The following is a 24,348-nucleotide window of genomic DNA, read 5'->3' on the forward strand; positions in this document are numbered from 1 at the left end:
AAGGACGGTGGCTGCACACATCAATCGATGGTGCTCAGTGGCAACCCCAACCTGCCCTGCTCAGTCCCCAACACACATACCTGTCCCAGCTAACACCAGGAGATGGGCACCCCACTGCCCATGGGGCCTCAATCCCCTACCTCTACCCCTACCCCTGCGTGCACTCCCGCGTGCGCTCTCTCTCTCTCTCTCTCTCTCTCTCTCTCTCTCACACACACACACACACACACACACACACACACACACATCCCAAAGCGATTCAAGTGGTGTGTTTAGTTTTTAACCAAAGAAAGAACTCCAACAGGGTCACGCAAGTTAACTCATTGAATAAAAATTAAAAAAAAAAAATCAAAATTCATTTTGGCAGGGTTTTTACAGAGAATAATTCTATATACATGTTATAGACATTGTTTCTATAAAACACACTATCTACAATCTACTTACATTTAATTGTCCTGTTATTTCTAGTTCACATGGGATTACCTTCAGTCACAAATGAATCAGTCTCCCTGCCTCTAGGGACTGTGCCATACCTTAACAGAGGCACTGACGGAGCAAAACAAGATTTTGAGACTCTTATCAACTATCTTGCTTCTAAGAACACACGCCTGGAGCCAGGCGCTCTGGAATGGCTTTGGAGTTAAGGCAGCAATGGAAGATGTCATGTAAGAGTCAGTGTGCCCTTTTAAACTGCTCCACGGAGCCACAAACGTGGGCCCCCCTTTCTAAGTGCCCCTCTGAAGTTGAGGGTACAGCCACAGATTTAGTATAAGTCCTTCAAGAACAGCCTATTAAAACCTTTAAAGTTATAATTTAAGTTTTAAACAAAAATTCAAATTACTTCTCATAAATAGAAATAATTCACTTTTTTAAAAATGGGGATACATTTAGTCACTATCAAAACAACTTAAAACTGGTATATATACCATCTGTTAGGTCAAAATTAAGGCTTCAATTCATGTTTGTTAATTAGCTAGGACACCAAATATTTTCAGGACACTAGAAGAATGATATTCTTTTTCTCTCCCATAGAGTTTTCCAGTTTGTCTGTAGCAAAACACGATTTGAAAGTCCGGTCTCTGAATGCATCTCCGCCGGTGACCATCATCCGGCATTAAAATAGCTTTTGTCACCCTCGATGTCCACTTCCTGGTCAGAATCCTCTGAGATCTCGGAGTCAGGGTCTTCCCGAGAGGCTGGAGAAGGTGAACACTGAGAACTATCCAAAGAGGCACCTTTACTCTGTTCACTGGGCGAGTCTTGGCTCCGGTCACAGGAAGTGTCCAAATTGTCTACCTCATCCTTTTTATTGCTTTGAGGGTTCTCCTGGATGAAGAGAATGAAAATGTAGGCAGTGAGCTCAAAGTCATAAAAATCAACATGGTTTCACAAAGTTTAGTTTATCAACTGTTTTTATCTAAAATCTCTCTCCTAAGAAGACACCCGTGTGATTCTTTTCCCCATTTGAAAGAAGAGGGAGGAAAAAAAAATCACATCAGAGAGATATTATACATGACACAGACCTACGACCTCAAGATTTTCAGTTAAGGAGAAAGAAAATAAAACAAAACAAAACTCAGTTCAGTCTAGACTGCCCAGTCCTCGTTCTTCAAATATGACCCCAGAGTTTTCAGTAGCATTTTAAAAGAAGAAATGTTAATGGCTGGTTTGTTATACCAAGCGCCCCCCCACCCCCCCCACCTCCCCCACCCCCCCCCCACCCCCCGCCCAAGAAAAGAAAATAAGAAACATACTAAATTAAGAAGCTGTGAAAATCCTTTTCCATTTGTCTCCTGAAGTAAATTTATGAACACATACACATATAACTATGTACCAAGTTACTAAATCATGGCAAAGGAAAACCACAGAACCAAGTAATTACTGATGAAGAGACTGCAATTTGCTTAAAATCTGGGCAAATTTTTCTGAGGAAAAATTCCATATTTCATAGAAAGTACTATTTTAAAAGTTCTTGGGAAACTAGCGCCAAGCCTTTGAATAAAAATCAAGTCCAGACAGTTCGTGTTTAAGCCTGTGGGTGTCTAATATGGATATAAACACTATATAGAAACATTGTAATTCTCTAGTGACCAAGTTGGCAAAAGGTGTATAAGGCCGTCTATGAGAGGGAATCCTCAAACACTTATGAATAAGAAAACTACAGAAAGTTTCTTGTTGTTTCAAAATGTTCTTTGGGATAGCATCTTTTTTAAAAAATATAAAGTATGGTCGATACCATTTAAAATCTACATTACATTTTCCCACTTAGCAAACTTTTGTTTCAAGCTACCCTCTGTTACTTAAAGCACTGACAGACGAGTCATTCAGCGGTTGTCAGATAACTGGAAACATCCCGGGACTTCAAAAACACATCTTCAGCTCTCAGTCCGCAGGGCTGCTTTGGAGGATGAGTTAGCCTTCACTTTTTTACTTTATCACATTTCTTAACAAGGGTAATTAATCGAAAGACTTCTTAGGAAGTTTAAATAGGCGTGGTGATTTCTTTATGTGTTCTATATTCACTTTAAGAGCTGGCAAAAGATGGATAATAATTTTTAAACTCTTTGCTATTTAATTCTTCCTTTTCAAAAAAGTGCAAATAAGACTTAAAGGTGTTTGTGTCTTTATGTTTACCCTCAAGTCCTGCCTGGTTTTATTATGGCTGTGTAAATAAAAGAAACAATTTTCTCCCGAAGATAACTGCTTAAGTCATTTACTGTCAATTACTTTATCTTTCCTGCGTTAATGAGATAAACAACATATGGGGTTTATAAAACAATTAGCCGGGCGGTTTACCGGCCAGTGTGTGAAACCCTAGCATAATTGATATAGGAACTGCATTAGGTGCTTTTAACATTAGTGCCACCTGAGCAACTCATCCTGAAGTTCAGCAGGACTATTTGCCTTTTTAATCAAGGTGAAGAGGTTAAACAGTCTCTTCAAATGACTTTTGCATACAACCCATAACAGGTCTCCGCATTTAGATAACATGATACAAACATTTATTTCCATAGAAACAGAACCATGTCAATACCTGTTTCAGGCGCCTCCATTTAGCTCGTCGATTCTGAAACCAGGTTTTGACCTACAGAAAAGAAAACAAGTTTACAGAAAGTCCCAAATCCCGAGGGACCAGAGGAGGAGGGGAGCAGGGACCGGGGCTATGAGGAGGACCGGCCCTGCAGCTGGGTCGGACCGAACATGCCCAGGGCGAGCGCGCAGGTTTCTTCAGCCCTAGAAACCTGCTGGGGTGGTGGGACCCAGGGAGCTGACCTGTCTCTCACTCAGCTGCAACATCTTTGCCAGACGCTTCCTCTCAGGTGGGGAGAGGTATTTCTGAGTCTCGAACTTCTTCTCCAGTTCGATGGTCTGGTCGTTGGAGAACCTCACTTGGCCGCCTTTCCTTTTGTGCAGCGGCCGTTGTAGGAAGGGGCTCCAGAGCAAGGGCTTGCCTGTGGGCCAGAAGAACGGCGGGTAACCACGGTCCTAGAGCCCTCTGGGCAGTGCCCAGACCTACCGGGTCCCAGGTAACACAATGGGGGAGGCGGAAGAACAAACATGTTCCCATGACATACATTCTCCGGTATATGGATGGACTCAACAGTCCCTCCCAATGCCCACAAAGTCAGCTAAAATGTTTTAGCACACAGACCACCTCTGGACACTCAAGCCGCTGCACGACCCGACCGCCACACCTGTGGCTAAATGCAAACAAATCTTCTCAACCCCGAACGAACCCCTGCCGGGCTTAAAAAACAACGCGATCTTCTTTAACCGACCGGCTCTTGTGTGTACACAACTTTCTGCAAAGGATCCAGTGTGCGCATTTAGGGGAGAAGCGGGGTTGTTACACTTGCCAAGGCCTGGTTGCACAGAAGCGCTCGCAGGGCGCTCGTGTTAGGCCTCGAGTGGGGCCTCCAATCGTGGCTGGAGCACACCTCGGCCTCCTCTGATTTCACACTCGGCCTGCGGGGGCGGCCAGTTAAAGCCACCCCGTGGGCTATGGCAACATTTCCGTCAATGTGTTTCCTGTTGGTCTGTCTCAAAAAAAAAAAAAAAAAAAAAAAAAAAAAAAAAAAAAAAAAAAAACCTTTGCTTCCTTCTGCTCAGGCCCAGCAGAAACCCAAGGAAACCATGGCGAGCTCTGTGAAAACGTTTGCCCCAGGACCATTCCTGCCCCACAGGGGGACAGAGTAGGGGCCGGTCACACACCCTACAGGCTGAAATTTAAAAATACAAATATGATAACCTTTTAAGTACAAAAGTATAATACCCACACCCCAAATCCCGGTAGCGGTGACAAGAAGGGAGCGCTGGAGGCTTCGTCATAATAATGCTGACATTAAAATGCTAATTCATTAAAACGTTAATTGTCGCCAAGGTCCCCAGCGAAACTGCCAAAGTGTTGACTTTAAACCCTGGGGAGCCCTTCCTTATTCACTCTGGGGTTTCAGACCGCGCAGGCGATGAGAGGTTCAGGCCCGGAACCCTGTCACCGTTGCCTATTTATTTCTTAGGAACACTGTGCGGACCAGCCCCGAAAATCCCATACAGTCAATATGTCTCCATCGCCCTTCCTAAGTGTTCGAGGTCTGCACCTTCCCACTCTAAAGTGGTGGCGGTGCGTCCGTATGTCCGTCCCTCTGTCTTCAGGCCTATACCTCAACATTTTGAAAGCTGGCATTGTTTTTTTCGAGATTTTGCTTGCGTCAGGCTTCAGACTAGCGAAAAACAGCCTCCAAAGGGGGGGGGGGGGTAAGGCAGAGAGGAAGCAACTGGTTATTTTAGCTGCCATAAAGTCACATCCCACACAGAGGAAATGAACAATATCAGAAAAACGGATCCTGGCTATCAGACGTCGAGTGTTTCCTGAATTTGTCTGTATTGAGGATGTCGATAAAATAATCAGCAGCGTGCACTACTCCGGGGGAAGGGTCTGCTTCATGCAGCCAGGAAAACACTTAACAGCTTCAGAAACCAGATTTACTCCTATCGAGAACTCAAGATTTCCTGTATGAACGGAAAGGGTCAGGCTCCTTCACTGCACAAGCTTGTTGAACCAAGCCCAGCCCAGGAACCGCCCGGCCGGGCAGCTATCCCTGCGCTGCAGGGGCCAGGCTCGGGACGCCCCGACGTCCTCTGCCCGGTGTCGCTCGCTAAGGGAGCCCCACCCGAGGCGACACGCGTGGCCAGGACTGCCCTCCACTGCTACCCCGGGCGTCCCAGGCCTCTCCCGACTACGCTCGCCCCGATGTCTGCAAGGTGCAAGGGAAAGCAATCAGAGTCGCCGCCGAGCGTCCCAGCTCCGTCCGGCAGCGCGCCGCCGGGGGGCCCGCGCCTCCTGTTCCCGCGCGCACCCGCGAGTCGCTGGCTCAGAGCTGTCGCCGCAACTTTCTCCTGCGTCTCCCGTCCGCCCCCGCCACCTCCCGCGCGCTGCCACCCGCCGGGGGCGCCTTCCTCACGGACGCCCGCGCTCGGCCCCCCGCAGACCCCGGCCGCCTTACCCAGGGGGTCGTGGCGGAGCAGGGCGTGCGTGTAGTCGTTCACCGTCCGCGGGAAGGAGTACAGAGAGCCTCCGAAGCCACCGGTGCCGTAGGCGGCGGCCAGCGCGGCGGCGGGGTGGTGCGAGAAGGCGGGGTGGACCGGCGTGGGCTCGTACACCGGGGTCCGGTAGGAGGACACGAGGCTGGTGAAGGAGGAGTTGGGGGATGGCAGCGTGGGGGTGGGCGTGGGCGCGGCGGGCCCGCGACCCAGGATGTCATCGATGTAGAAGGGCGTCGGGTGAGCGGGCTGCAGCAGCGGCGTGGGCGCGTACAGCGGCACTCCCACGGCGGGCGCAGCCGCGGGCCCCGGGTGCGGGAACTGCATGGCTGTGCCGCAGCCCCTCGGAGAGAGCTGCCCGCCCGCGCCACCGCGCTACATTTATTTGCGCTCTGCGCTCCCGGCGATAGGCTCCGGCAGCCTCGGGGTGGGGCCGCGCTCGGGTCCCTTCCTGCCGCCAGGCCCTGCGGCCAATGGCACGGGCCCCGGACTCGCCTCCGCCCCTGCCCCGACCCGCCCCCGCCGGCCCAGCTCCCGCCCCCGAGACGCTCGGGTTGTCGAGCTCCAGGAACCCTGCTCCCGGGTGTCCCGCCGCCGCCCGGCGCTCCAGGCACCAGAATGCGACTGCGACCGTCGAAGAGGTGAGCACAAGGCATGTGCCAGGAACGCGGATCCCAACGGGAAGGCGCCACTGCCGAAACTCAGGCAGCATCTGGCCCCTGGAGGAGCGGGCCAGGAGGTCGCCGGCAGGAAGGCACCTCCGGGCGCCGGAGCAACCTCCCGGGAGGCTGCGCTCCTTGGGGTAACCGTGGCACTGCCTAGTGCGAGGGGGCCCTCTCTGCAGCTCAGAGCTCCAAGGAGAAGACGCTGGCCTTTGGCTGACGTCCCAGACGGGTACTTACAGCAAGACTGCAGGTGCTCCAGACTATCTGGGAACCCACGAACTCGGCCACCTCCCTCGATGCTGGCAGAATCTGCTCCAGACGGGAATCAAGGCAAGACCTGGATCGTACGACGCCCGGCAGAGGCTATGCAGTGGTCTTCGATCCAATGGGGGTCGGGAGGGGGGCTGCTACTCCTGGATCTCTGTCTCGGGGGCCCTGAAGGACACAGCTGTGCGCAGCCGGGCTCCGAGGTTTTACACGTGTTTTCTATTGAAAGTCGTAGCGTGCTGCTCAGTGTGGCCTCGGCCCTGTGCGGCTTCACTCGCCTCTGGGGCAAAGGGGCATTTTCTTGATTGACGCCCTCCGGCCGTGACCACACCTTGAGTTGGGCGGTTTCTGCTAAGGTTTTCTACTGATAGAAAAACTCCCTGGCTTTTATCCTATTGAGACTTTAGATTTTATGCTTTGGAATTCCATCTTCAGCTGCTAGAGGACTGATCGGGCAAATGAGAAAACTGGGTAGCCGGAGGACCTGGGTTCGAGTTTTCACTTCACACATTTTTCTTGAGCAACTACTCTGCCCTTGTGGGAGCAGGAAACAAATTGAACCCAGTAACATATATACTAGGGAGAAAGCGTGCATAATGGTGCGACACCTTAGGGACAGCCCCTATTTTGGGGGAAAGGAGAGAGTTACTTTGAGAAAGGGAAAGGAAAGGCTTCCCAAAGGAAACGATGTTTGAAAGATAAGTAGGTGTCAACAAGCCCAGGGTGTGAGTGAGTCCAAGTTAGAACAGCACGTGAGTGGGTTACCTAATGCAGCCTCGGTCATTTTATTGCTGTGGGCTTTTGTCTTCTGAAACGTTTGGGTCTTGTCATAAAGCTTCCTAACTGCTTGGGAATGGAGTCACCGACACCTTTCAGAATAATGGCAGACAAACCAGTGAGTGTATAAAGTGCTGTTAAAACCCTAGGAGCTAGTAAGAATACATCTCCTCCGTGTGTTCACTCTGTTACGAGAGCGACAGGATAGCAGCAGGGCTAACGCTGACTACCCAGGAAGAGAGGGACACTTGTGAATACCTGGAGAACTGAACCATGTGACGCTTCTGGTGATCTCAAAGACATCTTGTGCCAGACACCGTGGGAGGACAGCAGACTGCTTGAAGTGGCTTCCGCTGGGCAGCTTGGGGGGTGATTTAAGCTTCAAAACTACATCGTCAGGGTGCTAGTCTGGCAACCTGAGTTTTGATCCACAGAACCCACAGTGGAAGGAAGTACTAATCCCACAGCTGTCCTCTGCCCTCCATATGCTTGCCGTGACACGTTATACACAACAATAATGAAGTTTAGAAAGTACGTACTAAAGTATGACAATGTCTAAGTCCATTGAATTCAAATGAAATAAAGGTGGATGGGAAAACTGGAGGAATGCCAGGACAAATATAAAACATCTGAGGCTGGTGAGATGCTGGCTCAGCCTATATGAGATTGCCTCCCTGTGCTGCAAACCTGAGGTTCTGACCTCAAGCTCCAGACCCCACATTAAAAAAGAGAGAGAGAGGTGGAAAGAGAGACCTCCAATGGAGCACCATGGTGTGAGTGTTCACAACACACATCATACACAATAATAGTGAGATAGCTTTTCATGTAGAGAATTTTATTGATTCAGGAAATTAAACCATTCATTCAAGAAAGACTCATTAAACACACAACTCTTGAATGAAATATTGAGGATGAGGATTCTGAAAAGGTCTTACAGAATTAACCGAATTCTTTGGACTTGGGGTAAAAGAAATAAAAATGAATTGTACATAGATGTCAGTGTTTTGCTGGTACTGTGTTAGGTGTGATTTTGGTCTTGTGAGTTAAGTATTGGAAAACCCACTACTAAGAGATGCAAACTGCAGTATTTAAGGAAGGATGAGGGTCATGATATCTGCAACCTTGAAGTAGTTCATTACACACATTATACTTACACATATGTACGCAACTGTAAATATATATGTATACATACGGAAGAAGATAAACCAAATATTAAAAAAAATACTAATTGGTGAGTTTAGGTGATGAAACACAGGATTTTGTTGTGCTATAGTTTTAACTTCACTGTAGCTTTGAAAGTTTTCAGTATAAAAACTGCAAAAGAATAAGTATAGTTTTGTATATTAAAAAACTTAAGCATGTGTCATAGAGATATTTCAGTGAGTAAAGACACTTGTTTCCAAGCCTGATGACCAGAGTTTGATCACTGGGACATTGTGAAGAGAGAGGACTGACCGACAAGGTGTCTCTCTGACCACACATGCATTGGCTGTGGCACTTAAGCACCCACACACGTGCCTAGTGACTAGGGAAATGGCTTAGTAGTTAAGCGTTACTTGCAGAGGACCCAGGTTCGACCCCACGTTCTCTCTTCTGGCCTCTGAGGGCACGTGCATGCACATGGTGCTCGTAAATTCAAGCAGGCTCTCATGTAGCCCAGGCTGGCCTCCAACTTGATATGTAGCCAAGGATGATCTTGAACTTCCATCCCTCTGCCTACACTTCCCAGTGTGCCATGGTTACAGGCAAGTGCTACTCCCAGTTTATGCAGCACTAAGAACCAAACCCAGGGCTTCATGCACATTAGGAAAACTCTATCAACTGAGCGACAATCCCAGCCTCCCCTCTTTTATTCTGAGGCAGGATCTTCCTGAGTTGTCCAGGATGAAATGTGAACTTGAGAGTCTCCTGCCTCAGTATCTCAGATCATTAGGATTACAGGCTGGAGCCATCACACCTGGTACCGCCCACTTTTAAAGTTTCTTGATTGTTTGTGAGGGTTGGTTTTGTTTTTAGTTATTCATTAGGCCTATATAAAATTTCACTAGTGTCTTGTCTCTGGAAACATTTGGGGGAGGCTCCTTATGGAATCTTTGTCTCCTCGGGTGACTCCACAGGTGACTCCACCACCTACCATTCTCATCACCTGGCCTGATAGAGAAGTCACTGTGTTTTAGATCCCAGAATGGCACAGACTCTGGGGACCAAGTAAGGACCAGTATTATTTGAAGTTCAAATGTGTCTTCAAAAAGAATATCCCCAAAAGTGGGGCCTCAGTGAACTAGCAGGGAACTAATCTTCCTCGTGATTAGTGAACATTTTGTTCAATCGTCTCTTCAGGAATGTATGCGCTTACGGTACTAGTTTAGTGATGCAGCCACCAGGCAGAAAGATCAAAATCTGTAAACCTTCCGAAAGTAAATATTAAGATGCCGTGGAATAACTGCTAGTGCCAGTTAAAGGCGCATCCGTCCTTTCTCTGCCGCAGCCACAGACCTGGAAAGTGGGTGGAGACCTCAGGGGCATTGCTTCTGACATTCCAACCCAGCTACATAATCCTCACCAGCAAATTGAAGCCCTTAATTCTGCTAAACTATATAACACTGCCTTTTCAAAACCCAACAGATCCATGTCCACTTTGCTGTAGTTAAAAAAAATTACAACCACATTTGTGAATGTCACATTTCTTGAACTACATAATTTTAATATCACTTGTGTAGGGTTTATAGTTTGTTTTATTGTTTTAAAAGTCATTGGGGGCTCTAAAAGAACTCAATTTTTCCAAAGTTGTCCTTATGATTTTTTTTCACACAGTCAGAACTAATAAAACAAAACTGCTGTAGCTATTTAATTCAAAATCTCTTGGAGTTTCAATATTTTCTCTCTGCTGGATACTAAAACCAATAAGGCTACATGAGATTTTAATTATATGCCGAATTAAACAAGACTCGCCAAAAATTTGGTGCCGTTTATTTTAGTCATTGTTACTGTGCAAGAGAACAAACTTTGCAGAAGGAAAAAGTAGTTCTGGCCTCTCATTTGTCAAAGGAGAGCCTAGGTAAACTTCTGCAACTCGCTTTCAATAACTAAGTATATGTAGAGTTAAAATTTTGAATTAGCTGTGCTTGAACGAATCGGTGGGTTTTTGCTGTCACGACTTGGTTCTGTCTGCATTTGCACTGAAAGTTATGGTCAATTGTTGGGATGAGTAATTTATTAAACCATATATCAAATTATTTTATCTTATTTAACATATGACAAAAGCTAAGAGTTTTATTTTAACTAATATATCAAATAAAAATACCTAGTCCATATCATGAATGGTATCAAGGCACTGAAATAGTAGAGGCGACATCACTGTGGCATCTTTACCCCCGTTCCCATTCCACACTTTCTAAACTACTACATGCACTTTACAACACTCTGCCGTGGGTGAATTTTACTGCACCCGGACTATATAATTTATGGTATTTATTTGTACAGTTTAAAAAGTGATGAACTGAGTAATCAGAGCACCAAGTTTTTCAAATGGGTACAAGATCTGAAGTTGCAGTTCCCCAGAAAAACTAGATACAGGTAGCCAGTAAGCAGTGAAGAGATGTTCAACATCATTAATCACCAGGGAAATGCAAATTAAAACCACGATGAGACACCACTTTGCACAGGATAGCTATGAGAAGATTTTAAAAACAAAAGTGTTGGTGGGGACGTAGTGTTTGGAATCCTCATACTTGGGTGGCAGCCACGTAAAATGAAATGGAAAAGCACTCTCATTCTTCTCGGGGTGGCTAAATACAGTTACCATTACCGTAATACCAGGAGAACGCTGGTTCCAGTGGGCTGCTGCAGTTCCTCGAGGTTTAGACTCCAGAAACGATAGTGTGTGTTAACAGAAAAGCTTGTTCACAATGTTCACCGCAGAATTATTCATAATAGCCAAACCATGGAAATGCAGTAGCCAAAGAGAACAATCCAAATGTCCATCAAGGGGATAAGTAAAAATGTGGTATATCTGTACAATATAATATTATTTAGCCAGGCGTGGTAGTACATGCCCTTAATCCCAGGAGATTAAACTCAGGAGGCAGAGGCAGGTGGATCTTTGAGTTCTAGGCCAGCCTGGTCTACAGAGGGAGTTCCAGGACAGCTAAAGCTACACAGAGAAAGCCTGTCTCTGAAAAACCAAAAATATGTATGTATGTATGTGTGTGTATGTATATATATGTATGTATATGTGTATACAGGGTCTCTCAATCAAACCCAGATCTCACCAAGATGGCTAGTCTTGCTAGCCAACTTGCTATGAGGATCCCTTGTCTCTACTGGAATTACAAGTAGGCTGTCGTGCCCGCCCAGCGTTTATGCAGGCTCTGTGAATCTGAATTCACATGCTTGCTACACAAGCGCTTTAACCACTGAGCCGTCTTCCCAGCCCGAGGAGGGGGAAAGTAAGGGTGTGAACTGTATAATATGTAAATTATTTCACTAAAGTGGATTCTCACATTTGTAGTTCCTGTAATGAGGAAGTGATGTCATCTGGAAGTCTTGTGTGTGTAACCTGGTGTTTCAGCAAGTGTTACAACGTCAGAAGTGATATCTTAACAGATAATCTGAGTCTGAGGGTGTACAGCCAGACACCTAGGCAACAGCACTGGAGAAGGGAGCCGGAATGATGAGCCAGGACCCTTGCCGTCTGAATCATGGGCTCTTCTACTCAGCACACCAACCTGCCCCACTGGATCCATGGTCTCTTCGTTTTCTTATCCTTTTTCTTTTTTTATCAGAGAAAGATGGACCTCATTGCCAAAGACCGAAATGTCTGAAGGGAACAAAACAGTCTAGATCCTGGTCTTGATTTTTAAGATTTCACGACGTCATTTGAGAGACTATATAGGGACTAAATTCCCCCATCCTTGACTCCAAGGATTCTGTTCTGAGAAAAGAAAAAGTCAACCAACGTCGAGAGGCCAGACCATAAGGAAGTCATAGGACTGTGTCTCTTAGGGTTGCTGGTGTGTGTGTGAGAGACAGAGACAGATGTGTGTATGTATGTATATGTATGTGTGTGTGAGAGACACAGATGTGGGTGTATGTTTGTGCATGTGTGTGTGTGAGAGAGAGAGAGAGAGGGAGATCAATTTGAGGAGGTGGAAGAAAAGCTGTGGGGTTCTGAAGGATGGGGATCTGGGAGAGCTGGGGTGGCCATCTGAAAGCCAGAGCTTCCGGGTGCAGCTGCAGTGAGCTCACCCACTGCCCGCCCCCTGCTCGCCCACTGCTCGCCCCCAGCCTGTCCCCTGCTCGCCCACTGTTCCCCACTGCTGGGGGGGCCCCCTCCTCGCCCCCTGCCCGCCCCCTGCTCGCCCCCTGCCCGCCCACTGCCCACCCACTGTGTCAGTCAAGCAATGTCTGACTGTTGTAGGCCATGTTTCTCCCAGCTGGGAAATAAACTTGAAATATGAAATTATTTTAAACTGGCTTATTAACAGATTATGGGATTATTAGGAGAGGTGGGAAAACGTTACTCACACTCAGGTTGGACCTAAAAAGGAAATTCCCAGCTGAAATTGTAGGTCTCACAAGAAACTCGAAAGGTTGTAGAAGATGAAAACTGGACAATGGTGTGGACACATGAGACAATAAAGTGGCTTTATGAAGCTCCCGTTTTCTACTTTCTGAATTTTGAATCCAGTTCCTAAACAGTCTGCATACAGTAGGGGACTAATAGGTATTTTTGAGCCTTTAGTGAGTTGGGGATCCAACTAAGGTCATCGGGCTTTTTAAGCAAAGTGCCTTAACTCACTGCTCATCTTGCTGGCCCTAAATGTGAGTTTTGATGTTGTTTGTTTTGTGATAACATCTCCCACATTCCTACACTCTACCACTGAGTGACACCCCCAGCTCTGATTAGTTCTTAGCATGCTTAGGCTCCTGTTTCCTTAAATGTAGCAATGGGATTGGAACGATGTCTTTTTCATGATATGGTGTTGTTGTGAAAGTTAAATACATTGTTACATGTACATTTTCTGGCATATGGTAAGCAGTCAATAAATGGCAGTTCTCATGAAGATTATACAGCATCAGCCACTGCTAATGACAACCACAGCTGTAATGGAGTAGTTATCCCCAGGCTCTCGCAGGCTTCGGGGCCAGAAGAGGCATCGGACCCTCTGGAACTGGAGTTACACACAGTTCTGAGCTACCATGTGAGTTCTGGGAACTGAATCCAGGTCCTCTGCAAGAGCAGCTGTAGCTGTAAGATTTTCTGTGTCCTGCCGGCCCGTGGTTGGGACAATTCTCTCTCACCCGCAGTCCCGCAGCTGTTTATAAAATAATCACTCAGAGGCTTAATATTAATTGTAAACTGTATGGCCTATGGCTAAGTATTCTTGCTAGCTAGCTCTTTCATCATAAATTAACCCATTTCTATTCATCTATGTATTGCCACATGGCCATGGTGTTACTGGTCTGCTGGCATGTTGCTTCTTGGGAGGCAGGCTGGCATCTCCTTCGCCTCTCCTTTCCTCTTCCTGTCTCTCCTGGTTTTCCTGCCTGGCTATAACCTGACTCACCATAGGCCAGAGCAGCTTCTTTTTTTTTTTTTTTTTTTAGGTTTTTTGATACAGGGTGTCTCTGTGTAGCTTTGTGCCTTTACTGGATCTCGTCCTATAGATCAGGCTAGCCTCGAACTCACAAAGATCCGCCTGGCTCTGCCTCCCGAGTGCTGGGATTAAAGGTGTGCGCCACCACCACCCAGCTCAGAGCAGCTTCTTTATTAACCAATCATAGCAACAGCATACAGAAAGACAGCAAGCAACAAGTGTTTTTATTTTTTATTTTATTTTATTTTTTTTTGTTTTTTTTTTGGTTTTTTGAGACAGGGTTTCTCTGTGTAGCTTTGCGCCTTTCCTGGGACTCACTTGGTAGCCCAGGCTGGCCTCGAACTCACAGAGATCCACCTGGCTCTGCCTCCCGAGTGCTGGGATTAAAGGCGTGCGCAACCACCGCCCGGCACTGCAAGTGTTTTTAACCACTGAGCCATCTCTCCAGCACCACCCCCCAACCACCACCACCACCACCACCCCCTTTTTGAAACAGAATTTCACTATGTAGCCCTGGCTGACCTGGCTTCAAACTCATAGAGATCCATCTGTCTCTGCCCCCCAAGTGCTGTGATTAAAGTCTTGCACCACCATGCCCAATATATTGTCTAATATGTATTTTTAAGATTTATTTATTTTTATTTTATGTGAATAGGTGTTTTGCAGGCATGTATGTCTATGTACCATGTGCGTACATTACCTGTAGAGGAGTCATATTCCCTGGAACTGGAGTTATAGGTGGGCGTTAGCTACCATGTGGATGCTGGGAGTCAAACCTGGAACCTCTGGAGAGCAGCCAGTGCTCTTAACTGCTGAGCCCTATCTCCTATATCTGTAAATTGGAGCTGAGAACCAAATCCAATACCTCTATCGCTGAGTTTGTTTGTTTGTTTATTTATTTATTTATTTATTTATTTATTTATTTATTTATTTATTTATTAATTATGTGTACAGTGCTTTGTCTGCATGGCCAGAAGAGGGCACCAGATCTCATTACAGATGGTTGTGAGCCACCATGTGGTTGCTGGGGATTGAACTCAGGACCTCTGGAAGAATAGCCAGTGCTCTTAACCGCTGAGCCATCTCTCCAGCCCCCACTGAGTTTTTTTAAGGTTGTATTTTTTGTGCAAAGAATATGAGATAGCCTCATTATTTGTCTTTATAGAAAATTCAGGAAAAGGCTGCTATACTTATCAGCTCATATAGTACTAATGTTGATTTTTAAAAAAATTGAAGTGATTCTTAAAAAGAAAGCTTAAGGGGACTGGAGTGATGGCTCAGTGGTTAGGAACACTGGCTGCTCTTGCAGAAGACCTGGGTTTGATTCCCAGCACCCACATGTCAGCTCACAAACACCTGTAACATCAGTTCCAGGGAACCCAATAATGTCTTCTAGCTTCCCAGAACACTATACATACATGGTTCACACATATATATGCAGGCAAAACACACATAAAATTTTTTAAGGGGTTGGAGATTTAGCTCAGTGGTAGAGTGCTTGCCTAGCAAGCGTAAGGCCCTGGGTTCGGTCCTCAGCTCTGAAAAAAAATTTTTTTTTAAAATTAAAGTAGCTTTTTTTTTTTTACTGTTTTAATTCTGATTTATCCAGTTACCTTGTCTGTAATTCAATGAGGAATTAAGGGGAGAGTGTCCCAGATGTGGTCCACTACTGATGCACTACATGGAAGCCATCCTGGGCTACACAAGACCATCTCAAACAACCGTTGGCCTCTTAGCCGGTTTGCCAAGCCAAGGCATTAGGCGCAGCTTTTAAATTCCCTTCCAAGCAAAACATTCCCAATAAGGTTAGGCTAGACCTAACAGGATATCATATCAAACTGAATACTTACCTTCACTGAGAAGTGTACCTGGAAGGCACTTTGGGAAAGACTTTGGACTAGGAAGGAACCAGAAGATACAATCAATGGAAAATTCAAAGAAGTGAAGGCATTTGGAAGGTGGGACCATTAGAAAAAGAAGGGTGTGGCCAACAAGATGGCTTATGGTAAATGATGTTGGTTAAATTACTAGAAACCTCGTGGTAGAGGGAAAGGGGACAACTCATGCAAGTTGTCCTCTGACCTCTGCATGTTTCCTGGCATCTGCGTGCACACAAACACACACACACACACACACACACACACACACACACACACACACACACGGCCCAGCAGTTAAAAACACATGTTCTCCCAGATTAATACCAATGTAATAGCAGTAGCCTACAAAATCTTGCTCCTATTACAGACAGTTCTGTTCTGCTTTATGATAGTCTCATATATAGTATACAGTCAAAATCGGCATGCAGACACCAGCAGCTTTTCTCTGTCAATGAACTTGCAAGAAGCTTCTGTCTTCAGCTCTGGACAGTTTCATTATATTGTATGTTGGTCTGAATTTCTTCCGTGTTTATGTTTGGAGTTCAATAAACTTCTTGGTTGTATAGATTCAAAAGTTCTAGCAAATTTGAGATGGTTTTGAGCATTATTGCTTCAACGGTCCTTTCTGCACCCCACCCCCCTCCTCTCCTGGAGCTAGTTTTGCAAATGTCTGTGCTTGATGATGCACCACAGATCTCTCATTGGATAACCTGGAACACAGTCTGAACTCAATATTCCACTGCTTGTTCACATCGACCCCTGGAACCCTGAGTGATGTTTTTGACTACTTTTATGGCTTCTTTTCATATTTTCTTATTTATATTCTCAACTTGTGGATAGTTCCCTGTATTACTTTGGCTCTCTGAGAATACCTGAGAGTTGATTTTAATATTTTTTCTAGTACTAAACTCCAGGCTGCCCTGAGTTTTGGATATTCAAGAAGAGGATGACTATACCAATATTACATTAATGCACTGTGAAACACACGTGGTGACACCCGCCTGTAATCCTGGTAGTTGGGAAGTGGAGGTAGATGACAAGACATTGAAGCTCGTCTTTGGCTACATGGCCAGTTCAAAGCCAGCCTGGGATACCTGAGACTGTCTCTTTAAAAGGAGGGCAGGGAGCAGCAAGACAGTTCGGTGGGTAAAGGCACATGCCACCCACCAGTGCTAACCTGAGGACTTCTGGGAACCTGCATGAAGCTGGAAGGAGGGAACCAATACACAGTGGTCCCCTGACCTCCATGTGCACACTGTGGCACTTGCACCCCCTACACACACACACACACACACACACACACACACACACACACACCACACACAATAAAGTCAGAGGAAGAATCTTAGGAGAATATTTTCTCATAAAATGAAAAGGGAGGGGCTGGAGAGATGGCTCAGGGGTTAAGAGCACTGACTGCTCTTCCAGCGGTCCCGAGTTCAATTCCCAGCAACCACATGGTGGCTCACAACCATCTGTAATGAGATCTGGCGCCCTCTTCTGGCCTGCAGTCATACATGCTGTATACAGAATAAATAAATAAATCTTTAAAAAAAAACGAAAAGGGAAAAAATTATTACACTGTATGCCTGGAGATAGGTATGACTAGCCTGGCTTAAACATTATACAATGTATACACAAACCCAAAACGTTAATATATACTGTTTTTTAAAAATTTGAAAACAGCTGGACAGTGGTGGCGTACACCTTTAATCCCAGCACTCAGGAAGCAGAGGTAGGTGGATTTCTGAGTTTGAGGCCAGCCTGGTCTACAAAGCAAGTTCAAGGACAGCCAAGGCTGCCTAGAGAAATCCTGTCTCAAAAAACCAGAGAGAGAGAGAGAGAGAGAGAGAGAGAGAGAGAGAGAGAGAGAGAGAGAGAGAGAGAGGTGTATCTTCAGGAAAAAAGAATGTAAGTTCAGCCTGTGCTTCCTCAGTTTGTACTTCTCCGTGAATGGGTGCCGCTTATTTCTTCCCATGTGTCAGGCTGTTTGTTTGTTTGTTTTGTTTTGTTTTGTATAGGGGGGAGTTTAAGCTGGATGGTCTCAATATATCATAATCTACTAACCAGATTCTCCACTCAGGCTTTATGTGGCTTGCTATGGCTGTAGGGACTTAGTGACTTTTCTAAACTGGCAACAGAAGTTTCCTTGAGGGGGCTGGACAGCTGGCTTAGCTGTTGAGAGCACTTGCTGCTTATGTGAGGACCTGGCTCAGGTCCCAGTACCCATGTTGGGCAGCTCACAACAACCTGTAACTCCAGCTCCAGGGGATCTAACGCCCTCTTCTGGCCTCCAAGAGCACCTGCGTGTATATGCACATGCCCACACACATACACATAGAAGAAAAATAAAGCTTTAATGAAAACGAAGTTTCCTTGGAGACCTGACAACTAAAGAGTCAAGTCAAGAAACCTTCTTGGCAGACTAGCTGTGTTGGGTTACACTTTCAATGCTTCACCGGGCCACTTAAAATCTACCGTTGCTGTCACCCCCTCCTTGCATGGAGCCTACAGATCAGTCGGCAGTAAACTGGTCAAACCCACTCCACTGCTTCCGCTCAGGCTATGTCTTTATCTACACTGTAGCTGTTTGCCCCAGGTGGTGATCAGGTTCATTGGCACTGTCCTGTGTGAGAACTGTTCCCCACTTTCCATTTGTGAGTTAATGAAACAAACGTCTTGTGTCTGTCCCTCAGGTTGTCCCATGCACATTTTGAGAATGAAGCCTCTCCACTCCTAAGGAACCAAAAACCACCGGGACCCCATCTTCTTGTATGTGTGTGTGCTGTGGGCATATGTACCTGGACTTTATCCACTGGCTAGGCTGACTGGCTAGTGAGTTCCAGGGACCCACCTGTCTCCATCTGCCCCCACTTTACCCAGCTCTGGGGCTACTCTGCCTGTGGCTAGGCCCTGCTTGGCTTTGGGGTGGGTGCTAGAAATCCCAACGCAAATCCTCATGCCTGTACAGCAGCCACTTTACCGGAGGAGTAATCTTCCTAGCAACTTTGGCTGCAACTCCACAACTGCTGTAGACTCTTCAGTCTTCCAGATGGAAGGGGAAAAGCCAAGTACATTACTGCTTGGGTTTGCCCTCTCCTCTGACTCAGCTCATGATTGGTGGCTGTACACCTTTGACTGTTTCCAGAGTTTGGACAAAGTGCTAAATCTCACGCTTGACTTTTCAGAGTCCTTGAAGTTATCTACTAAGGCATTCTCGTTTGCTTGGTTTTGACAGGGTTTTACCATGTAGCCCAGCTAACTTTGACTATATGATCCTTCTGCCCCAGCCTCCTGGGTTCCAGAATTAGGAACCCTTGCCACAATGCCATGCAACTCTTCCTATTTTTGCTGATATCACTCTTGGTCATTTGAGTGCCTGGCACTACACATGAAGATTTGTAGAGCTAATCTGTGGCTCTGGGTATTAATTTTGATATTTATTTGCTTGTCGGGCAGTTAAAGTAGTTGTACTACCATGCCCAGAGAACTTCATAATGACTAAGGAACAATGACGTAAGCTGTACTTCAAGTTGTGTAGGTGGGTCTTTTTCCTGTCAATCACATACAGAAGAGGTCTGTCCTTGGAGTACACTGGAAGACCGCTTTCTTCCTTGATGGTACCTATGTAGAAGCTTGTTTAAGGAGTTTTAATGCCGCTTGCATACCTCTATAAATATCATTGCCAAATAAGAAATTATGGGCAAGCAAGTAACGGAAACAAATTTCAGGGCTGGAGAGATGGGTCAGAGGTTAAGGGCTCTGGCTGCCCACATGGTGGCCGCCCACACTTGTGACTCCGATTCCAGGGGATCTCATGGCCTCTTTGGCCTCCACACAAACCAAACATGAAAGTGGTGCACAGACATACAGACAGGCAGAACATCCATCCACAAAAAAATGAAAAAAATTTAATATTTTTAAAAATCCAAATTTACCAATTATAGATTTACCAAAGAGCATATTAGATAATGTCCACAGATTAGGTTGACATTGAGAAATTTATCCATTATTTTTATTAAAATAACATTTCTATCTCTACAATGGGCTGGAGAGATGGCACAAGGAAATTTAATCTTGAAGTAGCGTATTTTCTAATTTCCTATTAAGTTTGTTTAGTTCTTAGTTACAAAGTCAAATCTCTCAAGCCAGGCACAGTGATACATGCCTGTAGCCCTAGCCCTCGGAAGGATATAGGATTGTCCTGAGTTCTAGGATAGCTTGGGCTGCATAGTGAGTCCAAAGCTAGCCCGAGCTACAAAGTGAGACTGTCCTCCAAATATTAAAAGTTACATCACTTTACACACTGAACTTGATGTGACCACATTTACTTTCTGCATACATTCCGTCTAGGTAGATGCTCTGGTTCTTCATCTTGAAGTAGCCCAACTTCCAGAAATAGAGTTGTCAGGATCAAAAGGGCAAGGGTTAAGATTTCAACAGAGTGAATGTATGTACACATTTTATTATATACAAAGAATAAAGTTTTAAAGATAAACAAAATAGAACTTATCGTCATAATTGGTAGTCTAAAAACGTCTTGTCATTTCTAAGAGACATAAGCCTTAGAGTGGGGCCTCAAGTATGAATCAGAGCTCTTGACGGGTTTCCTCTGACAGCAGCTGACACTCTCGGAGGCCGCTGGGGAACTGTGGAAGCCAGTGTTTGTCAGACCCCGTGAAGGAAGGAGATGCTTACATATCGAAGGAGGAACAAATGAAAAGTACTGAAGGAAGGAACAGTACTTCCAGGGTCAGGTTTATTATTGGTAATGATAGAGAAGTAATCACTGAGACATAAGATTTCTAGGTAACGCCCTAGGTATCTCGTCATAAGGAAACCTTTCGGCAGGTCTACAAATGGTTCAGTGACAGGAAAAGGGAGAGGTGAGCTGAGAAGACAAAAAGGAAAGGCAGGTCAGAGGTAGGAAAACACACACAGAACTCAGGCCTAGCAAGACAGGACGGGAGACAGCATTCACTTATTTAAGTCCAAGCCTGGAAAAACGATTTCCATATATTTGGTATTTAATAATATACAAGAAAATTCTCGTTACAGAAGAGCTACTTTATATAATAAGCTACACACATACTCAATATAAATTCCAAATGAAACCCAACCTACAACATACTTGAACTATAAGGATGATACAAAAGGATTTTCAATTCAACTACATTTACTATGATGTCTTGACATAGTCTATCCCATTGTAATCTGTACACAAGTTCAAATTGTGGAGTTTCAGGTTTTATTTTTTTTAAAAAAAAGATGGCCTTAACCTCAGATTAACTAGAGATTTATTGAGGCTCGAAGTGGCAATCTGCTTTTCGTGACAGAGTACTCTGAGGTCTCTTCCACTTTAGACTTCTCCACTGGGTTAATGCCTCTGTTTTCTTTGTCCTTTCCATGGGGCTTTTTATGCTGTGGGTTTAAGAGGAAAACCAAAGTCACAATAATATAACATTTGCTAGACATTGTAACATTCTATTTCAAAGTTCTATACATTACAGGCAAAAGTTTCAATTAGAAAACCACAAAAGACAAAGGTTCAGCACAAATTTGAGCCAACTTTAAAAAAAAAAAATCAAGTATAGCCTTTTTTATTTTAGCAGGAATGGAGGTAGAATGAATTTTTCTTTGTTTTTCTGAGACAGAGTTTATCTGTGTGTAGCCCTGGCTGTTCTAAAACTCACTCTGTAGACCAGGCTGGCCTCTGCCTAGCCAGTGCTGGGATAAAGGCATGTGCTACCACCACTGGCAAGGAATACTTCTTTTTGGCATTATTTCTAAAACATAATTATAAATTTCCTTTAAGACAGTGGTTCTCAACAGCAAGTGACTCTGCCCCCTAGTGGACACACGCCAATGTCCTGAGACATTTTAGACAGTAGAGAGAGAGTGAGAGTGTCTAGCTCTGGTAAGGATGCCATGGATGAAAGTGTTCAAACTGTAGGCTGCAGGACAGCTGGTCATAACAGAGAATTACCCAGTTTAAAATGTCAACGGTGCTGCTTAGAGAGAGGAAGATTGTCACCATGAAGAAAAGACCATTCTCTAGGTGGTGGTGGCGCACGCCTTTAATCCCAGTACTCCAAAGGCAGAGCCAGGCTGATCTCTGTGAGTTTGAGGCCAGCCTGGTCTACAGAGTAAGTTCCAGGACAGGCACCAAAACTACATGGAGAAACCCTGTCTCGAAAAACCAAACCAAACCAAATCAAACTAAAAAAACAAAACAAAACAAAAAACAAAAAAGAAAAGAAAAGACCATTCTACTCTAAGCAGAAAAGCTGACATGGGCAACTATGGAACACTTTCATTCTTCCATTTATCTTCTACTGAAAATGTGTTTCATGCTGGATAGTGATGGCGGTGCATGCCTTTAAATCCCAGCACTTGGGAGGCAGAGGCAGGCGGATCTCTTGAGTTCGAGGCCAGCCTGGTCTACAGAGAGTTCTAGGACAGCCAGGGCTACACAGAGAAACCCTGTCTCAAAAAGAAAAGAAAAGAAAAAGAAAAATGTGTTCTACATTATGCATTTAGGGACTCTATACCTCTGGAAGCCCCCTGCTTCAGGAGGATATTTAAAATACTGCATACTCAATTGTAAATGCTGAGACAAATCACAAACCAACTTTTTATAAAGTTTTAGACTCTAGAGATGTAAGTGCTTCCCAAGTGCTAGGATCAAAGGCATGTAACACCTCACCTGCACCAGGTAGTTCTGAATGGCTTGTTCCTAACTGTGTTAGAAGGCCATGATGCCATAGGCCTGTAACCTCGGCATGTGGAAGACTATGGCAGAGGATTGCTACATTCTAGGCTAGCCTGTTCTACAGAGTGAGAGACTGTTTCAAAAGCAAACAAGGTGGTGGGCATAAGATCTGCCACAGGGTTTAACTGTCCAGCCTCAGGGAGGCAGAGAACTTGGGACACTGGGGAATAATTAACAAAAGAAAAGCCTCCTGTGGGCAAGATTAAATCATTAGTACAATTTATAGGCCCGAACTTTCAAATACTTTAACCTTCCAAGTGTGATGGGCAGAGATGGATACCAGGACCAACTAGGTAAAGGTACAAGTAAGAGAAATAACTGCCCCTACAGTAAGATGCAGAAATGAGACAAAAATAATAGCTGAAGATTATTTGCTAAAGTTATCGATGAGGTCAAATGTTACCTTTATGTAGTCCATAGAAGATTCCTTCATCAGTATCAGACTATTTAAACTGTAAACAGTTTAAATAAAGATTAACAAGCCATTTGAAAGGGACGACTGAATGCTGTTGTTCTACACCAATACTGTTTTTTGTTACTGCTTTATGTTTTGTTTTAAAGAAGGGTCTTGCTTTGTTAGCCTAGGCTAGCTCCTCCTTAGCCTCACAAGTGTGGGGACTTAGGGTGTATATCATCATGCCTGGCTAGGTTAGTCATGACCCCTTTATACTAAATAGTAAAGCTGTGAAGTTGGCAGCAGGCGAGGAAGGCGGGTGAGTGAAATACATCAAGTACCTGGAAAAAGGGAACACCGCCACTTGAAGAGCAATCCACACCGGTGTGCACCAATGTCTCCTGACTTAAAAGTTCTTCAGTACACTGTTCCAGAACCTCCTTCTCTTCATCCATGTCCTAAAATAAGAAGCTGGTTGAGTAGGTAAGTCCATGGTGCTGGATCGTCACACAGAGCTGGACATGGTGGGACATGCTTTACAACCCCAGCACTCAGGAGGTGGAGACAGGAGAATTGCTTCAAGTTTGAGGCAGCCTGGTCTGCAAGCTCCAGGACAGGACAGCGGGGGTGAGGGGTGGGGTGGTGGTGGTGGGGGTCATCATAAAAGCCAGGCGGCGGCGGTGGTGCGCACCCTTAATCCTAGCACTTGGGAGGCAGAGGCAAGTGATTCTCCAAGTTCAAGGCCAGCCTGGTCTACAGAGTGAGTTCCAGGACAGACATGACTACAGAGAAACCCTGTCTCAAAAAAACAAAAAACAAACAAAAAAAATCATAAAGTCAATTTTCTTCTTTGAATGATTTCATATGCATTATATGAAAGTTTAAACTTTAATAATTAGTAGAAAATCTACAAAATATAATGCATTGGCTTGTACTTATTCTCTGCTTCCTTAACTTTCCTATACTTGCTATTGACTACAGAGCACAGACTGTAGGTTGATTGCCTTGGTTCTCACTGCAGCGTCATCTCTGTAACCTGAGACACAGATTCTGTCGGTTCATTCGTAAGATGTACTACAGTGGTGCCCATCCAACAGGGCTACTGAGAGGGCTGAGTTAGCATACACGTAAAGAACTTACAACAGTGTGTGGTATGCAATCACAGCTAAAAGTCAAAATTAGTAAGATTAAAAGAAAGGCTTAAAAGCCAGTAATTCTCATAGGAAACAGCATAGAGTGAAAAGTAAGAGTCATTCCATGAGATCAACCACATCAAGAGTTCACAGGGGCTGGGGTGATGACTCAGAGGGTGAGGCAGTTGCTGTTCAAATGTAAGGGTCAGATTCTGGATCCCCAGCCCCCACCTAATGTCTTGTGGGTGTGGCAGCCGGCCTGTAATCCCAGTGCACAACTAGTAGCTCTGGGTTCAAGTGAGAGATCCTACCTCAGTATA

The 24,348-nt window shown here is 45.2% G+C and overlaps 2 protein-coding genes across 2 annotated transcripts in view; both read right to left on the bottom strand.

The window, feature by feature from the left end:
- Positions 1–368: 368 nt before the first annotated feature.
- Hhex (hematopoietically expressed homeobox) lies at positions 369–5,868 on the bottom strand. Its single transcript, XM_059247054.1, has 4 exons — positions 5,505–5,868; positions 3,274–3,452; positions 3,035–3,085; positions 369–1,326 (listed from the first exon to the last, which is right to left on the bottom strand). Exons 1-4 carry the CDS (start codon positions 5,866–5,868, stop codon positions 1,105–1,107), a joined length of 816 nt encoding a protein of 271 aa, XP_059103037.1. The 3' UTR covers positions 369–1,104.
- A 14,603-nt stretch (positions 5,869–20,471) lies between these two features.
- Kif11 (kinesin family member 11) overlaps positions 20,472–24,348 on the bottom strand; it is a 52,874-nt gene continuing 48,997 nt past the window's right edge. Inside the window, exons 21-22 of the mRNA XM_059258646.1 lie at positions 23,237–23,353; positions 20,472–21,150 (exon numbers count right to left, since the gene is read on the bottom strand). Of these exons, the coding sequence (XP_059114629.1) occupies positions 21,019–21,150; positions 23,237–23,353 (249 nt within the window). The 3' untranslated portion in view covers positions 20,472–21,018. The remainder of the gene's footprint in view (positions 21,151–23,236; positions 23,354–24,348) is intronic.

Source organism: Peromyscus eremicus, chromosome 1, assembly GCF_949786415.1.
Source record: "Peromyscus eremicus chromosome 1, PerEre_H2_v1, whole genome shotgun sequence".
NCBI lineage: Eukaryota > Metazoa > Chordata > Mammalia > Rodentia > Cricetidae > Peromyscus > Peromyscus eremicus.